Source organism: Oncorhynchus tshawytscha, linkage group LG02 (assembly GCF_018296145.1).
Source record: "Oncorhynchus tshawytscha isolate Ot180627B linkage group LG02, Otsh_v2.0, whole genome shotgun sequence".
In the NCBI taxonomy this organism is placed as follows: Eukaryota; Metazoa; Chordata; class Actinopteri; order Salmoniformes; family Salmonidae; genus Oncorhynchus; species Oncorhynchus tshawytscha.
This window is the reverse complement of record NC_056430.1, coordinates 52581752-52604805: the sequence shown is the minus strand read 5'-3', so window position 1 is coordinate 52604805 and position 23054 is coordinate 52581752. Positions and strand designations below refer to the sequence as shown.

Genomic DNA, 23054 nt, shown 5'->3' with positions numbered 1-23054 from the left:
CTAAGTCACAGAAAAACACAGCCATTTTTCCAGCCAAAGAGAGGAGTCACAAAAATCAGAAATAGAGATAGAATTAATCACTAACCTTTGATGATCTTTATCAGATAACACTCATAGGACTTCATGTTACACAATAGATGTATGTTTTGTTCGATAAGGTTCATATTTATATAAATAAACATCCGGTGATTTTGAAGAGAGCCACATCAATTTACAGAAATACTCATTAAAATGTTGATGAAAATACAACTGTTATACATGGAACTTTAGATACACTTCTCCTTTAACCTGTTGAGTGTAAGGGGGCAGTATTTTGATGTTGGATGAAAAACGTACCTAAATGAAACTGCCTATTTCTCAGGCCCAGAATCTAGAATATGCATATAATTGTCAGATTAGGATAGATAACACTCTAATGTTTCCAAAACTGTCAAAATATTGTCTATGAGTATAACAGAACTGATATTGCAGGCGAACCCCTGAGGAAAATCCAACCCGGAAGTGCTATTTTTCCTGAAAGCTCTGTTCCATTGCCTGCCGTCGCTCCATTTAAAGGGATATCAACCAGATTCATTTTCCTATGGCTTCCACATGTTGTGAACAGTCTTTCGACATAGTTTCAGGCTTTTATTTTGAAAAATGAGCAAGAAAGATCACATTGCGTCATTGTATGGCTGGTGCCAGCAGCGTTTTGCATGCGCAACAGCTTGGAGCAGACATTTTCTCTCTCCTATTGAAGAAAGTCCGGTTGAAATATTATCGATTATATATTGTAAAAACAACCTGAGGATTGATTATAAAAAAACGTTTGACATGTTTCTACGAACTTTACGGATACTATTTGGAATTTCCGTCTGCCCGGTCGTGACCGCTCGAGCCTGTGGATTTCTGAACATAACATGCCAACCAAATGGAGGTATTTTGGATAAAAAAATGATCTTTATGGAACAAAAGGAACAATTATTGTGTAACTGGGAGTCTTGTGAGTGCAAACATCCGAAGATCATCAAAGGTAAGCGATTCATTTTATTGCTTTTCTGACTTTCGTGACCAATCTACTTGGCTGCTAGCTGTTTGTAATGTTTTGTCTGCTGAGAGAGTTAGATTTCCTTACATAAACGCTTGGTATGCTTTCGCCGAAAAGCTTTTTTGAAATCTGACACGCCAGGAAGATTAACAACAAGCTAAGCTGTGTTTTGCTATATTGCACTTGTGATTTCATGAAAATTAAATATTTTTAGTAATTTAATTTGAATTTGGCGCTCTGCAATTCAGCGGATGTTGACGAAAATTATCCTGCTAATGGGATGGGTGCATCAAGAAGTTAAAGTTAAGTTTACAATTGGCTCATTCATCCCCCTCCTCTCCCCTGTAACTATTCCCCAGGTCGTTGCTGCAAATGAGAACGTGTTCTCAGTCAACTTACCTGGTAAAATAAAGGATAAATAAAAAAAATAAAAAAATGCAACTGCTGTCAGATTTCAAAAGGGTTTTATGGAAAAAGCAAACCATGCAATAATCTGAGTACGGCGCTCAGAGTCCAAACAAGCCAAAAAGATACCCGCCATATTGTGCAGTCAACAGAAGTCAGAAATAACATTATAAATATTCACTTACCTTTGATGATCTTCATCAGAATGCACTCCCAGGAATCCCAGTTCCACAATAAAAATGTTTGTTTTGTTCGATAATGTCCATCATTTATGTCCAAATAGCACCTTTTGTTAGTGCGTTTGGTAAACAAATCCAAACTCACAAAGCGTGTTCACTAGGAGCAGACGAAAAGTCTAAAAGTTCTGTTACAGTCCGTAGAAACATGTCAAACGAAGTATAGAATCAATCTTTAGGATGTTTTTAAGAGTTTGGGACCCATCCCATGAAAAGAGCACAAAGTGGCATTTACAGAACAAAACCAGGTTAGCAGCCACTAGTGTTTTGCTTATGTTGTCGAATATAATTATAATTTTTTTTATCCACATACATTAATTCCTTTCCACAATCCACATTTAGGCACACAGATATTATTTATTTTATATTACAGCTTGTGAATCCATCCTGTTTGGTTCATTACCCTACTCTAGCAACAACAATTGTAGGATGCATACACATACACAACCCACCCACACATATACATCTACACCTCTTCCCGTGTACCATACGCACGCACTCACACACACACACACACACACACACACACACACACACACACACACACACACACACACACACACACACACACACACACACACAGGTCAGTTGTTCAACAGTTGTCCCATCCCCTAGCCCAGCTACAGAATAGATTTTATTTGTGAATGCTTTTACCGTTGTGGCTGTTTTGAGAAGTGTACCAGCATTTTGCAGGGATGGGAAGATTTGTCTAGTCCTGGCTGATGGAACTTGGACCCCCCCCTCCCCCTCCCCAACACACACACTGGTCCCCCATAGAGACACTTCTTCCCCGGCACCTCTGTGCACCTCTGTGCAATCAGACCATTATTATTATGCTGTGCCACCAGGGCCACAGTATTCTGCCACCTCTCTGATTGTCCAAGTGCAACCCTCCCCCAATGGGTTGCTGCAGCCAGTGTTGCCAGCACTGCCATGACCTGGGTGGGGGTACTCCACCAGAATTCCCACCGGCTAGGTATGAGGTCATCAAGGTTCTCTTAACAGCTTTAAGAATTTCCTTGTATATTATGCTAACCCATACGGGGGCTTTGGTTTAGATTGGACCAACCCTGTCATGCAGGCTCAGAGTCATGAGGGGGCGGTGCTGCTTTAGTGGGTCTCTGACTGGATTCATCTTTCTTTCTTGGCTATGTAGGCTACTTGCAGTAAGCCTATCAAACGGGTAAAGATGTCTCAGTAGTGGGTGGGTGTGGGTGTATTTATTTAGGTATGGAAATATATAATATTAGAATATGATTCCAATGTTGGGTGAATAGGTTTATTAGAATGGACATTTTACACTCTGACAGCATGTCTGCTTCCATGCAAAGACAGATCTAAAGAAATATGTATTTCGTATATTTCAGAAGAACAGAATAGCATACTCTAAGTAGTTCTTATGTTAGGCCCTGATCTGGCTATACCATATGGCTGTGGGCTACATCTAGTTCCTTTAGCAGACAAGAATTGCTTAGAATTATGTGGCATTATTTTATATTATTTTATAGTATGAAGAAAACAATTTAACATATCGAAATAAATTTGAAAGGATATTTTCTCCAAATGATTTCTGAGGGAGTGCGCACATGTAGCTCATCTGTGTTGAGCGGTTAACAAAAAAACAGGTCCTCCTATATGCTTAATAACTTTTGTTGTGATACAAACTATGGGCTATATGTTTTCATTTTTAGCACATTCTAAGGCTGCAACTCTAATGATGATTTGAAGTCACATGAAAGGCATGTGCTCTGCTTAGTTTTTTTGCACAGGCTGCACACCCTTCATCAGTCTCCCATTCACAATTTGACAAGCACTTGGTAATGGCTTGAATTTCCCGGCAGCATCCCCCTTGTGTGGCCGTAATGCCCCCTTAAAAACGACATGCCTTTTGTGGCCAGTGGCTGTTGTGCCCTTGGACTGAAAGTAATAATTATGATTCCCCTCGTCGGGCTGTGTGCGCCGAAGCACCACTCACTCACATGGCTCTCTCAGATATCTACATTCTTGAAAACCTGCTCAGGACCTCAAACTGGGGCGAAGGTTCACCTTCGAACAGGACAATGACCCTGAAGCACACAGCCAAGACAACACAGAAGTGGCTTCGAGACAAGTCTCTGAATGTGTTGAGTGGCCCAGCCAGATCCCGGACTTGAACCCGACTCCCCAAATACTGTTGTTCTGAGCTTGTACCCAAGAAGACTCAAGACAGTAATCGCTGCCATAGGTGCTTCAACAGAGTACTGAGTAAAGGGTCTGAATATTTTTGTAAATGTGATATTTAAGTTTGAATTTGTTTATACATTTGCAAACATTTTTAAAAACCTGTTTTTGCTTCTTCATTATGGAACACAGTGTCCTCCATAATTCTTAAATGGAAGACGTTTGGAACCACCAAGACTTTTCCAAGAGCTTGCCGCCCGGCCGATCTGAGCAATCGGGGGAGAAGGTCAGGGAGGTGACCAAGAACCCGATGATCACTCTGACAGAGCTCCAGAGTTCCTCTGTGGAGATGGGAGAACCTTTCAGGACAACTATCTCAGTGGCACTCCACCAATCAGGACTTTATGGTAGAGGGGCCAGACAGAAGCCACTCCTCAGTAAAAGGCACATGACAGCCCGCTTGGTGTTTGCCAAAATGCACCTAAAGACTGTCAGACCATGATAAACAAGATTCTCTGGTCTGATGAACCCAAAATTGAACTCTTTGGCCTGAATGCCAAGCGTCACGTCTGGAGGAAACCTGGCACCATCCCGAAGGTGAAGCATGGTGGTGGCAGAATCATGCCATTATCACGCTGGGGTGTTTTTCAGCTGCCGGGATTGAGAGACTAGTCAGGATGGAGGCATCGAGAGATCATTCATGAAAACCTGCTCCAGAGCTCTCAGGACTTCAGACTGGGGCGAAGGTCCACCTTACAACACAGCAACTACCCTAAGCACACAGCCAAGACAACGCAAGGGTGGCTTCGGGACAAGTCTATGTGTGTCTTTGAGTGTCCCTGCCAGAGCCCGGACTTAAACCTGATCGAACATCACTGGAGAGACCTGAAAATAGCTGTGCTTCAACGCTCCCCATCCAACCTGACAGAGCTTGAGAGGATCTGCAGAGAGGAATGTGAGAAACTTCCCGAATACAATTGAGCCAATCTTGTAGGATCATACCCAAGAAGAATTGAGGCGGTAAAGGTTCTTCAACACAGTACTGAGTAAAGGGTCTGAATATTTATGTAAATGTATTTTTTTTATTAAAAAATAATAATATATATAATATATAAAATATATAATATATAATATTTTTATTATTATTATTTTCTTTTTTTCTCTTTTTAATAAATTTACAAACATTTCTAAAAAACTGTTTTTGCTTTGTCATTATGGGATATTGTGTGTAGATTGATGAGAAAAAAGTGATTCAATATGTTTTAAATTAAGGCTGTAAGCTAACAAAATGTGGAAAAAGTCAATGAGGTCTAAATACTTCACCGAAGGCACTCTGTATACAGTACTAGGCAAAAGTTTGGACACACCTACTCATTCAAGGGTTTTTCTTTATTTTTTTGATCATTTTCTACATTGTAGAATAATTTTGACGACATCAAAACTATGAAATAACACATATGGAATCATGTAGTAACCAAAAAAAGTGTTAAACAAATCTAAATATATTTTATATTTGAGATTCTTCATAGTCACCCTTTGCCTTGATGAAAGCTTTGCACACTCTTGGCATTCTCTGAACCAGCTTCACCTGGAATGATTTTCCAACAGTCTTGAAGGAGTTCCCACATATGCTGAGCACTTGTTGGATGCTTTTCCTTCACGCTGCGGTCCAACTCATCCCAAACCATCTCAATTGGGTTGAGGTCGGGTGATTGTGGAGGCCAGGTCATCTGATGCAGCACTCCATCACTCTCCTTCTTGGTCAAATAGCCCTTATACAGCCTGGAGGTGTGTTGGGTCATTGTCCCATTGAAAAACAAATGATTGTTCCGCTAAGCCCAAACCAAGTGGGATGGCGTATCGCTGCAGAACGCTGTTGTAGCCATGCTGCTTAAGGGTGCCTTGAATTCTAAATAAACCACTGACAGTGTCACCAGCAAAGCACCACCACACCATCACGCCTACCCATCCAGGCGGCTTCACTGTGGGAACCACACATGCATAGATAATCCATTCACCTACAATGCATCTCACAAAGACACGGTGTTTGGAACCAACAATATCCATTTTGGACTCATGTCCATTGCTCATCTTTTTTTGGCTCAAGCAACTCTCTTCTTCCTATTGGTGTCCTTTAGTAGTGGTTTCTTTGCAGCAATTCAGCCATGAAGGCCTGATTAACACAGTCTCCTCTGAACAGTTGATGTTGAGATGTGTCTGTTACTTGAACTCTGTTACATTTATTTGGGCTGCAATTTCTGAGGCTGGTAACTCTAATGAACTTATCCTCTGCAGCAGAAGTAACTCTGCCAGTTTCATCATGGCTCTTGATGGTTTTTGTGACTGCACTTGAAGAAACTTTCAAAGTTGTTGAAATTTTCCGCATTGACTGACCTTCATGTCTTACAGTAATGATGTACTGTCGTTTCGCTTTGCTTATTTGAGCTGTTCCTGACATAATATGGACTTGGTATTTTACCAAATAGGGCTATCTTCTATATACCACCCCTACCTTGTCACAACATCACAACACAACTGATTGGCTCAAATGCATTAAGAAGGAAAGAAATTCCACAATTTGAACTTTTAACAAGGCACATCTATTCATTAAAATGCATTCCAGGTGACTACCTCATGAAGCTAATTGAGAGAATGCCAAGAGTGTTGTCACGTTCTGACCTTTAATTCCTTTGTTTTGTCGTTATTTAGTATGGTCAGGGCGTGAGTTGGGGTGGGCAGTCTATGTTTGTTTTTCTATGATTTTGGGATTTCTATGTTTCGGCCTAGTATGGTTCTCAATCAGAGGCAGGTGTCGTTAGTTGTCTCTGATTGAGAATCATACTTAGGTAGCCTGGGTTTCACTGTTTGTTTGTGGGTGTTTGTTTCCGTGTCTGTGTTTGTCGCCACACGGTACTGTTTCTGTTTGTTCACGGTTATTGTTTTTGTATTCATAGTGTTCAGTTTATGTTTTTTAAATAAACAACCATGGACACTTACCACGCCGCATCTTGGTCCGATCCTTGCTACACCTCTTCAGAGGAAGAGTAAGAAATCAGCTGTTACAGAAACACCCACCAACCAAGGACCAATCGGCATGGTAACAGACAGCAGCAGCAGCAGAGGCCAGCATCACAAGACACCTGGACATGGGAGGAGATTTTGAACGGAGAAGGACCCTGGGCACAGGCTGGGGAATATCGCCGCTCCAAAGCAGAGCTGAGCGGCGGCGATATGAGGAGGCAGCAAGGCAGCGCAACAGGTACGAGAGACAGCCCCCCAAATATTTTATTGGGGGGGGGCACACGAGGAGTGTGGCTAAGCCAGGTAGCAGACCTGAGCTCACTCCTCGTGCTTATTATAAGCAGCGCGTTACTGGTCAGGCACCGTGTTATGCAGTTAAGTGCACGGTGTCGCCAGCACGTGGCAGCTCCCCAAAAGTGTCAAGCGAGTGTGAGCATCCAGCCAGGGCGCAAGGTGCCTGCTCAGCGTGTCTGGTCGCCGGTACGCCGTTTCGGTCCAGGGTATCCTGCGCCGGCTCTGCGTGCTGTGTCTCCCGGGGCGCTGGGAGGGTGCAGTGCGTCCTATGCCTGCGCTCCGCTCGTGCCGGGCAAATGTGGGAGTGGAGCCTAAGGGAGAGGTGCGCGTAGTAGGCACTAGATCTCCAGTGCTTACCCACAGCCCGGTTCAACCTGTGCCTGCACTCTGGAGGGTCCGGGCTAGAATAGTTATCCAGCCTGGGGGAGTGGTGCCAAGACTGCGCACCAGAGCTCCAGTGCTCCCCCACAGCCCAGTCCTTCAGGTGCCTCCTCCTAACACCAAGCCTCCTAGAGGTCTCCCCAGCCTGGTGGGTCCTGTGGCAGCCCCACGCACCAGGCTGTCTCTCTGTCTCCTCCCTACAGGTGCTCCCGTCTGTCCAGAGCTGCTAGAGTCTCCCGTCTGTCCAGAGCTACTAGAGTCTCCCGTCTGTCCAGAGCTGCTAGAGTCTCCCGTCTGTCCAGAGCTACTAGAGTCTCCCGTCTGTCCAGAGCTACTAGAGTCTCCCGTCTGTCCAGAGCTGCTAGAGTCTCCCGTCTGTCCAGAGCTGCTAGAGACTCCCGTCTGTCCAGAGCTGCTAGAGTCTCCCGTCTGTCCAGAGCTGCTAGAGCCTTCCTCCTCTCCAGCGCTGCTAGTCTCCCGTCTGTCCTGAGCAGCCAGAGCCGCCAGTCTATCATGATCCGCCAGAGCCGCCTGTCTGTCATGATCCGCCAGAGCCGCCAGTCTGCCATGAGCCGCCAGAGCCGCCAGTCTGTCATGAGCTGCCAGAGCCGCCAGTCTGTCATGAGCTGCCAGAGCCGCCAGTCACCCCCACAACATGATGCTGCCACCCCCGTGCTTCATGGTTGGGATGGTGTTCTTCGGCTTGCAAGCATCCCCCTTTTTCCTCCAAACATAACGATGGTCATTAAGGCCAAACAGTTATTTTTTGGTTTCATCAGACCAGAGGACATTTCTCCAAAAGTACGATCTTTGTACCAATGTGCAGTTACAAACCATAGTCTGGCTTTTTTATGGCGGTTTTGGAGCAGTGGCTTCTTCCTTGCTGAGCGGCCTTTCAGGTTATGTCGATATAGGACTCGTTTTACTGTGGATATAGATTCTGTTGCACCTGTTTCTTCCAGCATCTTAACAAGGTCCTTTTCTGTTGTTCTGGGATTGATTTGCACTTTTCGCACCAAAGTACGTTCATCTCTAAGAGACAGAACGCTTCTCCTTCCTAAGCGGTATGACGGCTGCGTGGTCCCATGGTGTTTATACTTGCGTGCTATTGTTTGAACGTGGTACCTTCAGGCATTTGGAAATTGCTTCCAAGGGTAATTTTCTGGAATTTTACAAGCTGTTTAAAGGCAAAGACAACTTAGTGTATGTAAACTTCTGACCCACTGGAATTGTAATTCAGTGAATTTAAAGTGAAATAATCTGTCTGTAAACAATTGTTGGAAAAAAGACTTGTGTCATGCACAAAGTAGATGTCCAAACCGACTTGCCAAAACTATAGTTTGTTAGCCAGACATTTGTGGAGTGGTTTTAATGACTCCAACCTAAGTGTATGTAAACTTCTGATTTCAACTGTAATGCAAAAACAAATTATTTTAAAACATTCCCAGACTTGAACAGTATAGCATATTTTTGTTTATATCTTCATCAGATGTTGTATTATATAATTTAATTTTCTCATTTTTAAAGACAATCCTTAGACATGGATAGTGAAGGGTGTTACTTTATTCATTCGTTTTATGGGAACGTTCTATTATTTAAAACAGCAGTTTTGGTGTCCAGGAACATTTGGTAATATACAGTTTATCGACTACGAGAGCTACTATTGACCATACATCACCCTGGCTCCCTGACACATTTACGGTCTGACCGTGTTTATGTTTTCCTTTCGGTCATTAACACAGGCACATAAGTGGTTTTCTAGAGTCCTTTGCCCTCTCCACAGTAGGAATACTATGATTTACTATGAAAACAGCCTGTACTGCAATGACTCACGACACCGTGTTTGGAGAAGCTGGGAGGTCGGCTGCGTCAGCAGGAGTTGCCAAAACATATGTTTCATCATTATGTGCAATGTATTTTTTGGGCTAATGTGCTAATGTGAAAAGCTTTAGCCTCTGTAGATATAAAGTAGACCCTACACAGACTTTTTTTGTCAAGTCTGCTGTTCAATATTGTGCGTCATAACCTATGTAACTCCAATCCTCTTTCAAATGTTCCAGTTATAAGAATTTTAGCTTTCTCTTTCTACGTGATGAGATGTCTTAATTGAGCTTTTTTCTATTCTCTCTCTCTCTCTTTCTCATGCTCGTGACCTCTATCTCTCTTTCCCTCCCTCCTCTTTCTCTCATCCCCTGGGGCCCTATCTCGTTCTGCTGTGCAGTTGCTAATATCCCTCTTGTCCCTATCTGTCTTGCCTCTCCTCTGTCTCTGTCAGTCTTATGTCGGTGATGAGGCCACAGTGAGCAGAAGTGTTCTGCATGGCCAGATTGAGGTGCCCTAAAGGCACTTATAAACCGGGTGGTTCGAGCCCTGAATGCTGATTGACTGATAGGCATGGTATATCAGGCCGTATACCATAGGTATGACAAAACATGTATTTTTACTGTTCTAATTACATTGGTAATCAGTTAATAATAGCAATAAGGCACCTCACAGGTTTGGGCTGAGGGCTGTGTCGAGGCGTTGTGTCATGTCCGCGCTGCGTCGTGCCTAAGAACAGCCCTTAGCTGTGGTATATTGGCTGTATACCACACCTCCTTGGGCCTTATTGCTTAAATAGACCACTGTCAAAATCAGGCGAACCCCATTACTTTCAACCTTTCTTTCACTCTCAACCTTACTCTCTCTTACTCTCTTCCTATATATACATCTCACTCTCTCTTAATCTTAATTTTTGTCGTTCTTACTTTCAACCTTTCTCTCTCTCACCGTCAGTTATTCTCAGTTAATATCTTAACTTAATTGCCACACACAGGTTGAACAGTTGTAATTGCTATGTACCAACACGGATATGTCTACATTGAAATTCCACTGTATCCACGTATGTAATTGCTTTGTAAATAAAACCGTTTTCAAGCCACTTATTGAAAAGTGGGTCTGAACCTTATAATATAATATGACAATTGTTATATTATATTTACAGTTACATAATATGCCAAATCAAGGCAGGAAAACTCATGACTGAAAACACATTGGAGGTACTCTGTCGGGAGGATAGCACTACATCACATTTTTACGTTAGGTCATTAAATCTTCTTGAGCTGCAAGATGAGAGCATGTTCAAGTTGTTACGCAGTGAGGTTCTGGCTACAGTCCAAACACTTAAAAGACACACCCTATCCCCTCAGCCCTCAAATTAAGTGGACACTTTTGATGATGTATCATGATGTCTGATGAGTATACACTTGCAGGACAAGGGGCAAGGGAGGAAGGAATGATTTTTTAAATGGGCCGGAAATGCAGCACTTACTCATCCCCACCGGTAGCTTGTGGATGCTTTATATGCGCTATAGTCAATTATGATTGCATGTCTACTTATATTAACTACATAATTATTAATATATGCCTACTGTATAATAGCTTGCAAATGAATTAGCTAACTAATGTTAGCCTGCCTACCTGGATCTTCTGAAAAAGAAAAATGTTTATTTCATACAATTTCCAAAAGATAACCAAACAAAAACATATTTACGAGACGTGTTTGTGCCGTCATGTGCATTAGTAGCACAATTTCTAACTTATTTGCATTCGTTTTTTCTTACACTTGTATGTTGACTTCTCCATTGATGTTGTTTTTAAGTTTTGGCTGACTTTTCTTCGCGGGAATACAATCGTCGCAAATTGAATTATGGGTAGTTTCAGGCCACGGATTGAACATAAATGTACACTCGCAAACTCGACTAAAAACGGGGGCTGAGGGGCTTACGTTGCAAACTTCCCTTGCTTGGCTATTCATTTGGACGGCCCTTCAAGATGGTGACGGGGATTCCCCCAAGGTCATAAGGTGAGGGTAAGTGAACCGCAGCCTCTATTTCTTTCAGACAGTAATTACATGAATCCAAACCCTTTTTCACTATGTTTGTTAATTTATTTTTTTCTTACCAAGGAAACCTGGACACAGGTTTTGATTGAAAACAGTGCTTAGAAACACATAGGGTCCGATTCAGACTTCTTCTAAATCTATTCCTTTTTTAATCGTTTTGATTTAAGCGCTTGTAGGGTTACACATTTGAGGGAATAATCAGAGGTGGAAACTTTCCGTGGGAATTAACAGGAATATATGGGAATTAATGGGAATATATGGGAATTAACAGAAATATATGCAAATTAATATTAATACCATTTAAATGTATATGTTTTTTGCATTGGATATATTTTCTTGCAGAAATTAACAAGTTAGAAATTATTTAAACACACTTTGCTGTAGGCTACTATTTACTAGTTAACAAAAAATAATGAATGTCATAAAATATATTCACTCAACCCAGTATTGTAATCAAAACTTGCCAGAAAGCATGTATAGCCTCTGGCTCAGACAGTATAGTAGTGTGGGCTCAACAGCGTCTCATTACTGTGCAAGATCTTGAGAATCAGCTGTACATGTGATGGAAGAGTGCACTGCACATGTGATGGAAGAATGCACTGTGCATGCAGTGGGTTGCAATTCCATTGAATTGGGAATAGTTTAACCAAAATATGCCACAAGACCTAGAATTGCCTTATGTGTAGCCCACAGAAAAGTTTAACTTTTTTGATGAATTTAAGCACAATTCCCCAAATTCCCAGGCTTAACGTCCCATGGAAGATTTCCCAAAAATTCTGGAAATTTACCCAGAAAGTTGCCAACCCTTTGCAACCCTAAGTGCTGGTTGGTATTCAGACTTACCTTATGCAGGCCTGTGATGTGCTCTGCAGGTATGGTTCCCTTGCGCACACTGAATACATTTAATTCAACCACTGAAACCCTCCCAGTTGCTGGCCATCAGATTTTCTTGTGGAATTTAATTTGCTAGGGTTTTCAGTAAATGTGTCTAAAGCCATCCCTTCAAATACGGTGTCCCTTTAATACGGTATATAGTATCAAAAGAATGGGTTGAGAATATTATGGCTCAATGAAAGAAATCCATATATGCATATTCGTCTCCGTTTCAGCAGCAATTGGTAGACTTAAAAATACTCTGATCTTGGAGATTATTTAGGTTTAGAAAATATTTATGAATAATTAAAAAAAAACAGGTTTGGAGTCTTTATGCACAAAATATATTGATGAAACAAAAATACAGTGATTTGATTCATCCTGAATGTTACCATATTCAATTGTTCAATCCATGAAATATTGGAACGTGAGAAAAGTGTACCATAGGGGATGAACAATAGTCCTATAAATCTACCCTAATAATCCTCACTAATCATGGAATGGAATGACAACAGCCCAGTCGTCTTGAACCATGCGCTAGGCTCCAGGTTTAAACGGCTATCTGCATTCCATAATGATTCAAAGAGGCTACATACATGTACTGTATGTCTCAAATTATTGATAGAGGAAAGAAAGGTAAACGGAATCGAATGATGCAAAATATACAGGCTAGAAATTGAAGAAAATGAACACTAAAATGACAGTTATGAATGTATGTGAGTATTACTGACGGTGGCTACCAATAATGGATACTATTTAACATGATACAAATTGTAAAAATAAATAAATAAGAAAAGTGAAGCACAGCTACAGTGCCTTGCGAAAGTATTCGGCCCCCTTGAACTTTGCGACCTTTTGCCACATTTCAGGCTTCAAACATAAAGATATAAAACTGTATTTTTTTGTGAAGAATCAACAACAAGTGGGACACAATCATGAAGTGGAACGACATTTATTGGATATTTCAAACTTTTTTAACAAATCAAAAACTGAAAAATTGGGCGTGCAAAATTATTCAGCCCCTTTACTTTCAGTGCAGCAAACTCTCTCCAGAAGTTCAGTGAGGATCTCTGAATGATCCAATGTTGACCTAAATGACTAATGATGATAAATACAATCCACCTGTGTGTAATCAAGTCTCCGTATAAATGCACCTGCACTGTGATAGTCTCAGAGGTCCGTTAACAGCGCAGAGAGCATCATGAAGAACAAGGAACACACCAGGCAGGTCCGAGATACTGTTGTGAAGAAGTTTAAAGCCGGATTTGGATACAAAAAGATTTCCCAAGCTTTAAACATCCCAAGGAGCACTGTGCAAGCGATAATATTGAAATGGAAGGAGTATCAGACCACTGCAAATCTACCAAGACCTACCGTCCCTCTAAACTTTCAGCTCATACAAGGAGAAGACTGATCAGAGATGCAGCCAAGAGGCCCATGATCACTCTGGATGAACTGCAGAGATCTACAGCTGAGGTGGGAGACTCTGTCCATAGGACAACAATCAGTCGTATATTGCACAAATCTGGCCTTTATGGAAGCGTGGCAAGAAGAAAGCCATTTCTTAAAGATATCCATAAAAAGTGTCGTTTAAAGTTTGCCACAAGCCACCTGGGAGACACACCAAACATGTGGAAGAACGTGCTCTGGTCAGATGAAACCAAAATTGAACTTTTTGGCAACAATGCAAAACGTTATGTTTGGCGTAAAAGCAACACAGCTCATCACCCTGAACACACCATCCCCACTGTCAAACATGGTGGTGGCAGCATCATGGTTTGGGCCTGCTTTTCTTCAGCAGGGACAGAGAAGATGGTTAAAATTGATGGGAAGATGGGTGGATCCAAATACAGGACCATTCTGGAAGAAAACCTGATGGAGTCTGCAAAAGACCTGAGACTGGGATGGAGATTTGTCTTCCAACAAGACAATGATCCAAAACATAAAGCAAAATCTACAATGGAATGGTTCAAAAATAAACATATCCAGGTGTTAGAATGGCCAAGTCAAAGTCCAGACCTGAATCAAATCGAGAATCTGTGGAAAGAACTGAAAACTGCTGTTCACAAATGCTCTCCATCCAACCTCACTGAGCTCGAGCTGTTTTGCAAGGAGGAATGGAAAAAAAATTCAGTTTGGAAAAAAGGCCAAAATACATGTTGATATGATTTTCAGTTTGCTTCCATATGACTGGTTTCACATTTTTATCCAACGATCATAAGGAAAAATCATCTACAACTATTTCTATTTGTATTTACAATCTGCTTCTCCAAACTGATTACTCATTTGCCTAGCTCTTATTAGTTTTTAAATTACAGTGCATGGAGAATGGAGTTATTTCTATCAGGGGGGGAAAAAAATGTTTTTCCACTTGGAACCGACAGGTGCTCGACCTTATTCATGGTTTCCTCGCGTGTAAAGGTTGTGGAATTATGAGGGAATTAAGACAAGGTCAGAATATGTGTATCTGAAGACACACCTCTGTCACACCTCCATTTATGTGATCTCCACCCCAAATGTATAGCTGGCTGGTCCATGCTTAAGTTCAAGGTCAGAATACTCACTCTCACACGCACACACACTCCCATCCTTATCTATTGTAGTCCATTTTACTGCTTGTTTATTGTTATTTGTTTATTAAATATATTAGGATAGCTATATATTAAGGTAAAGGTGTTATTATGCTAAACTGAATTGGGATATATTACCAGGCAAAAGTTTGGGCACACCTACTCATTCCAGGGTTTTTCATTATTTCCTACATTGTAGAATAATAGTGAAGACATCAAAACTATGGAATAACACATATGAAATCATGCAGTAACCAAAAAAAGTGTTAAACAAATCTAAATATATGTTAAATTTTAGATTCTTCAAAGTAGCCACCCTTTACCCCCATGACAGCTTTGCACACTCTTGGCATTATCTCAACCAGCTTCATGATGTAGACTCCTGGAATACATTTCAAATAACAGGTGTGCATTGTTAAAAGTTAATTTGTGGAATGTCTTTCCTTCTTAATGCGTTGAGCCAATTAGTTATGTTGTGACAAGGTAGGGGGGTATAGAGAAATTCGGCCTATTTGGTAAAATACCAAGTCCATATTATGGCAAGAACACCTCACATAAGCAAAGAGAAAGACATGAAGGTCAGTTAATCCAGAAAATTTCAAGAACTTTGAAAGTTTCTTCAAGTGCAGTTGTAAAAACCATCAAGCGCTATGATGAAACTGGCTCTCATGAGGACCGCCCACAGGAACGTAACTTTTGACAGTTACTGTATATTGGTACTTTGTGTATATTAGCATTTCACACTTCTGTACAACATAAATGTGACAGTATGCCCGAGTTAACATGTGCTTCTAGGTCATTCTAAGTAAGTGCTTTTCATACAACTCTGCTCTGTCCGATTATGCAGTTAACTTGACCTAGTTTACCTCTCCGCAGTCATTGTGATGTGACACCTCTGTACAGGTGCCACGGTGTTGAGACAGAGAGAGAAGCAAAGAAGTGGGGAATTCTTCTGTGCTTTCCCAGGAAACTATGTCATCCGTCAAGCTCTTACTAACAAACAGCCATTTTGACTGACGAGGAAGAAGAAACGGGTGTAATTTGACTGTTGTCTGTCAGTGGCATCCCTTATGGTGCATTCTTATACTGTATCAACCTCGTCAGCTCTCTCCGACTTGTAGCATGCCTGTCTGTCAGCCTGTCTGCCTGTCTGTCCGGCTGTCAGTCTCTTTTCCCCTGTCAAAAACTCCATTCTTTCCTAAACCTAAATCACTCTGTGAACTCTCCAAGTACGATAATTATCCCCCTGCTCTTTTGGCCCAAATTTGAGTTCTGTTCCAACTTTTGAGTAAGTCAGTGCCCGAGGCATGTTGCTTTGTGTCAGTCAGCCGCATACTTCTAATGCTTATTCACTATTGTTTCCACAGGAAAGCTGACGGCGAGGACCTTGAGTGACACCCTTGCCAGGGAAGAAAACCCTCTCTTTACAGAGTCAAGTAAGTAGACATTTGCAAAATATACAGTGCCTTCAGAAAGTATTCATACCAGTTGACTTATTCCACATTTTGTTGTGTTACAGCCAGAATTCAACATGGATAAAATAAAATAAAATCTCACCTGTCTACACACTATACCCCATAATGACATGCTTTTTAAAAAATGTGGACATTTATTGAAAATGAAATACAGAAATATCTCAAAATCACAATCAACTTGACAGAGTTTTAGGAATTTTTCAAAGAATAATGTGCAAATATTGTACAATCCAGGTGTGCAAAGCTCTTAAAGATTAACCTAGAAAGACTCAAAGCAGTAACTGCTGGCAAAGGTGATTCTGTTCACTCAGGGGTGTGACTTGTTAAGCACTATTTAATTTACTCTTGAACTTATTTAGGCTTGCCATAACAAAGGGGTTGAATACTTATTGACAAGACATTTCAACTTTTTATTTTATATTCATTAGTAAAAAATTCTAAAAACATAATTCCATGTTGACATTATGGGGTATTGTGTGTAGGCCAGTGACACAAAACCTGAATGTAATTTTTTTAAATTAAGGCTGTAACACACTGTATTTTCCTTTAAAGAAACAGCAGGTATTTAACGTAACTTAAACAGTGGAATCAAAACAAATCAAATTGTATTTGTCACATGCGCCTTAGTGAAATACTTACTTTACATGCCCTTATCATTCAACAATGCAGTTTTAAGAAAATACCTAAAAAAAGTAAGAGCTTCTTATAAGCTTCTGGGTTGAGTTCCACTCCTTGAAAGCGGCAGCTCTACCCTTTAGCTCAGTGCGAATGTTGCCTGTAATCCATGGCTTCTGGTTGGGGTATGTACGTACAGTCACTGTGGGATTAGACTGGTTTTATCAAATGTCATACTATGGCATTATGGTTAAGTGTTGAAATTGGAATCGTATAAAGCCTTTTAACACTGAAATCATATCTCAAGTTATTTATTACCCTTTTCATTTCTCAGTGAATATTATTTTTTATTGGTATTTATACATGTTTCTCTGTTTCTTTTATTTGTTTTCTCCTCTAGGGACACTAAGACTCCATATCAGACTCTTCCTTCATCTGCAAGTGAGTGTTGTTGAGATTTTAGTCATCATTGTCTTACGTTAGATAGCACGTTGATTTTGCCTGCACTGATCTGTCTTGTATCTTGCAAATGGTAATAGGATAGCTCAAAAGTAGTTATGCTACAATGTGCTGTCTACCATTTGAAAATATTACCAAGGGGACATCTTCTGCTGAAGCTAAAACAATTACTATGCCAATAAGGTTGATGCTTTTCTGGTGAGGAAGTCTTAGTCGCTCCATTTTACATATAGCTAAGAGCTATAGTGCTTCAATGAGCAGTATTTCTGAAGTTTGACTATGGCACAAAAGCTAGCATAATATGTCCAAAATTAACGTTAGCTTGATAACTTTAGCTGAGCAAGTCACTGAAATCATCTTTGACTGCAACGATGCTGCTAACCAACCAGATACCTACTGCACTCACAATGCTGCACACACAATGTTGAATCTTCCAACAAAAGCTAGCTAGCAAGCTACTGTAGCTAGTAGTGCCAATGCTTACAATATTATGAGTTTTCATGAAGCAGCTGTTCTTTTGCCATGAGTCATTGCAGTAGCCCCCCGAATCAGCTGCTGACTGTGCTCAGCTGACCAAATGATACGATCGCAGAGAAACATGCTGATCTACGGGCTGATTTCTGATAACAGTCAGTCCCTTTTAATTGTGGGGCTACATGTCTACAACTTCAGGGTAATTTAAACAGGCTAAGCAAGCTTTTTATGTAAGTGAAAGAAGTGCTAGCTAACTAGCTAGCTAACTGTGTCAGTAAAGTAGCTAACTACAACAGTTAGCAACACAGCGGATCAAGTCACTGCACTGGTGACCAGAATTTGTCTGCTTTTTAAAAATATTCACATGCAAAATCACTGCCACAGCGTTTGTAATAATTTAGCTTGCTAGTTATTTTGTCTATTTCATGGAGAGTCATACGAGAGTGCAGTGAGATTGTGAAATTTGGAACTAAGTTTAACTTTTTTGAATTGTCAATATTCAATATGAATTCCAGGTCCTACAAGACAGATCTGTTGAGGGACGAGCGTCCTGGAGGAGTGATGCCATCTGTTGTGTGACAATTCTTAGTCATAGCCTAGCATAGCATAGGCTAAGCAGCCAACATGGCAATTTGGACAATACATATAGTCCCCAAGTTGTTAGCAACTTACCAGTCTTTAATTCCTCCTTCTAGATCAGCTGACCTAAGAGCTGTCATGGCGGCGTACGGACAGACCCAGTACAGCCCTGCCCTCCAGTCTGCGGGACCCTACACACCGTATACATACCACACCCAGGGCTACAGCATGCCCTCATACAGTAAGTACTGTCATATCATTCAATACGGGGGGTGAAGAGGTGGGGATATGACTGTTTAAAAGTTGTCTTGAAAGTATGGCATCTAAGGCACCGTGATTAGGAACCACAACTCCACATCCATTTACACCAGGGTCTCCAACTACAGGCCCGCAGGCCAAATGTGGCTCGCAAACTGATTTAATGCTGCCCGCATTTTACAACACACCCAGTTTTACAGCATGTCCCTCTGTGAAATACAGTGTAACCAGTTGCAGTAACTGAATCCAGTGTAGATCATTTATCTCCTTATGTCCTTTCCTCTGCAGACATTAAGACAGAAGATGGCCTCAGCCACTCTCCAGGACAGAACAGTCTGCTGAGCTACTCCAACTTCAGCAGCACTCCCCCCAGCCAGGGCCTCTACAGCTACTCCACACCCGGTCAGTCACACACACACACACACACACACACGCACACACACACACACACACACTAGGGTTTAATATCGGTAACCGGATTACCAAGTTTTACTGGGATATCCTCCCCAAACCCATTCTCGTTTCCCAAGATAAATAATGTTGAGAAACTAGTCAATTATAATATATTATTTCTATGAACAGCCGGGGAAATGGAACTGTTAAATTATATACAATGTCTAAATCTGACTTCTCTTCTTTGCTATCTGCATAATTATAACGCTCAGTGTGAGTGTGTGTGCTGTTGTAGCCTACCGTTTTTACTTGCACAAGGTCGGTGCGTCCTACAGGTTCTCCTACCATGCCATTGCAAACAGATGTAGGCGTACAGGAAACATCAGATCAGAGCTAAAAAAAAAGGATGGCCATAGCCTACCCTCCCCAAGAATCCCTTGAACACATCACAACTGGTGAGAGGATATGCCGAGAAAGAGAGGAGCAAAATTAGCTGATGTAAAAATACAAAATATGCATGTGTGACATAAACTCTCTGGCTTCATTCATAGGTCACATTAGACCAGTCATCACAACGCTAGCAGCCTACCATGTTTACTCAACATAAAGTCCCCAATAGAAAACATCCTTTAGGCTACTTGCATGGCTTCTATAAATGTTTATGCTTACTATATGCCCACATAAAAAAAATACTATAGTGTTTTTGCGGACTTTACTGTAGTATTCACTGTAGTGTTTTTGCAGACTTTACTGTAGTATTTACTATAGTGTTTTTGTTTTATTATATTTGACATTGAAGTAGAGGCTTTCCCCTTCAGGAAACCTACTGGAGAAATACTGAAAGAGCAAATTTTCCATAACCTTTAAGTAGGTTGGACTGAGGTTGAATTGCGATATAGGGAGGGGAATGAGCAGTGTACAGTGCATTCAGAAAGTATCCAGACCCCTTGACGTTTTCCACATTTTGTTACATTACAGCCTTATTCTAAAATGTATTAAATTGTGTTTTTTCCCTCATCAATCTACACACAATTCCCCATAATGACAGAGCAAAAACAGGTTTTTAGAAGTTTTTTAAATTAATTTAAAAAACAAAAAACTGAAGTATCACATTTACATAAGTCTTTTAGACCCTTTACTCAGTACTTTGTTGAAGCAGCGATAACAGCCTCGAGTATTCCTGGGTATGACGCTACAAGCTTGGCACACCTGTATTTTGGGAGTTTCTCCCATTCATCTCTGCAGATCCTCTCAAGCTCTGCCAGGTTGTATGGGGAGCTGCACAGCTATTTTCATGTCTCTCCAGACACTGAGTGTATAAAACATTAGGAGCACCTGCTCTTTCCATGACATAGACTGACGACCAGGTGAAAGCTACAGTATGATCCCTTATTGATGTCACTTGTTACTGTAAATCCACTTCAATCAGCTGAGATGAAGGGAAGGAGACAAGTTAAAGAAGGATTTTTAAGCCTTGAGACAATTGAGACATGGATTGTGTATGTGTGCTTTTCAGAGGGTGAATGGGCAAGACAAAAGTTTTCAGTACCTTTGAACGGGGTTTGTAGTAGGTGCCAGGCGCCCCGGTTTGAGTGTGTCAAGATCTGCAATGCTGCTGGGTTTTTCACAGGTTCCCATGTGTATCAAGAATGGTTCACCGCCAAAAGGACATCCAGCCAACATGACACAACTATGGGAAGTGTTGGACTCAACATGGGTCAGCATCCCTGTGGACTGCTTTTAACACATTGTAGAGTCCATACCCCAACAAATTTAAACTGTTCCGAGGGCAAAAGCGGGTGCAACTCAATATAAGGAAGATGTTTTGTACAGTCAGTGAATGCTTTCAAATAGCACTGCTGGTTTTCACGGTAATACCAGGATGTCTGGTAATTTCTCAAAATTTTCTCGGGAGGAAGAATGTGTTGATTATCTGGAAAATATTAAACCCTAACACACAAACACATGAAAGCTTGCACACACACACACACAAAAAATTGGTGAAACAGGAACTGGTGATGCTCGGAGCCAAAGTGCGCTGCTCAGACCACTGCGCTGCGGCAGTTCAGAATACTCTAGCAAGCCGTGAGAATACTTGATGATACTTGATGGTATGAGGTCGGTAGTTTTGCAGAGCCTTCCCCAAACCATAGCCCTTGCCTTAACCACTCTGAAATAATGCCTAAACTGTTAACCTTTGAATTGTTTCTGTTTTAACCATCTAACCAAGCAGAACGAATGGGTAAAAAATAGATGTGCATACTTCGAGTTTCAAATGAAAAACAATGAGATCTTGATGAATACAGACGGACACAGACGATTGCATGCACACATACTGGCACACAAACACCCAAATACACACACATACAAGGTCAGTACTCCACCTCTCTTTCTGCCTTTCGCTCTGATCTCTTCTCTACTTTACAAATGGCTGGCCATCCTACCCTCTTTCATTCCTACTGACTGTCTCCCTCCCTCTATTTCTCTCTCTCACACATACACACTCACTTTACCTCTCTCTTTTGCTGAGATCTATCCTTTTTTCTATGGCCAGTCCTTTCTCCTAGAGTGCCTTACAAAAGTATTCACCCCTCTGGGTGTTATTCCTATTTTGTTTTTGTTGCATTACGACCTGTAATTTAAATGGATTTTTATTTGGATTTCATGTAATGGACATACACAAAATAGTCCAAATTGGTGAAGTGAAATGAAAACGATAACTTGTTTCAAAAAATGTTTTCAAAAAATGTTAACCGTTAAAGTGGTGCGTGCATATGTATTCACCCCCTTTGCTATGAAGCCCCTAAATAAGATCTGGTGCAACCAATTACCTTCAAAAGTCACATAATTAGTTAAATACAGTCCACCTACGTGCAATCTAAGTGTCACATGATCTGTCACATGATCTTAGTATATATACACCTGTTCTGAAAGGCCCCGGAGTCTGCAACACCACTAAGCAAGGGGCACCACCAAGCAAGCAGCACTATAAGGCCTAAGGAGCTCTCCAAACAGGTCAGGGACAAAGTTGTGGACAAGTACAGATTAGGGTTGGGTTATAAACTTTGAACATCCCACGGAGCACCATTAAATCCATTATTTAAAAAATGGAAAGAATATGGCACCACAACAAACCTGCCAAGAGAGGGTCGCCCACCAAAACTCACGGACCAGGCAAGGAGGGCATTAATCAGAGAGGCAACAAAGAGACCAAAGATAACCCTGAAGGAGCTGCAAAGCTCCACAGCGGAGATTGGAGTATCTGTCCATAGGACCACTTTAAGCCATATACTCCACAGAGCTGGGCTTTACAGAAGAATGTCCAGAAAAAAATAAGCAAACACGTTTGGTGTTCGAAAAAGGCATGTGGGAGAATCCCCCAAACATATAGAAGGTACTCAGATGAGTCAGATGAGTCAGATGAGACTAAAATTGCACTTTTTGGGCTCCCGGGTGGCGCAGTGGTTAAGCGCGCTGTACTGCAGCGCCCAGGCTCTGTCGTAACCGGCCGCGACCTGGAGGTCCGTGGGGCGACGCACAATTGGCCTAGCGTCGTCCGGGTTAGGGAGGGCTTGGCCGGTAGGGATATCCTTGTCTCATCGCACACCAGCGACTCCTGTGGCGGACCGGGCGCAGTGTGCGCTAACCAAGGTTGCCCTGTGCACGGTGTTTCCTCCGACACATTGGTGCGGCTAGCTTCCGGGTTGGATGCGCGCTGTGTTAAGAAGCAGTACGGCTTGGTTGGGTTGTGTATCGGAGGACGCATAACTTTCAACCTTCGTCTCTCCCGAGCGATGAGACAAGATAGTAGCTACTAAAACAATTGGATACCATGAAATTGGGGAGAAAAAGGGGTAAAATAAAAAAATTCGCTTTTTGGCCATCAAGGAAAACGCTATGTCTGGCGCACGCACACCCAACACCTCTCATCACTCTGAGAACAACATCCCC

General features: G+C 41.6%; 1 protein-coding gene and 1 non-coding gene across 2 annotated transcripts in view; one reads left to right on the top strand and one right to left on the bottom strand.

Annotated features, from left to right (window-relative positions):
- Positions 1–23054, top strand: part of eya2 (EYA transcriptional coactivator and phosphatase 2) — a 67932-nt gene that overhangs the window by 29410 nt on the left and 15468 nt on the right. Inside the window, exons 2-5 of the mRNA XM_024445392.2 lie at positions 16218–16286; positions 17341–17381; positions 18569–18693; positions 18999–19112. Coding sequence (XP_024301160.2) covers positions 18591–18693; positions 18999–19112 — 217 coding nt within the window. The 5' untranslated portion in view covers positions 16218–16286; positions 17341–17381; positions 18569–18590. The remainder of the gene's footprint in view (positions 1–16217; positions 16287–17340; positions 17382–18568; positions 18694–18998; positions 19113–23054) is intronic.
- LOC112223361 lies at positions 19904–19958 on the bottom strand. The gene has a single exon (XR_002949298.1). It is a non-coding gene; the product is annotated as a U7 small nuclear RNA (small nuclear RNA).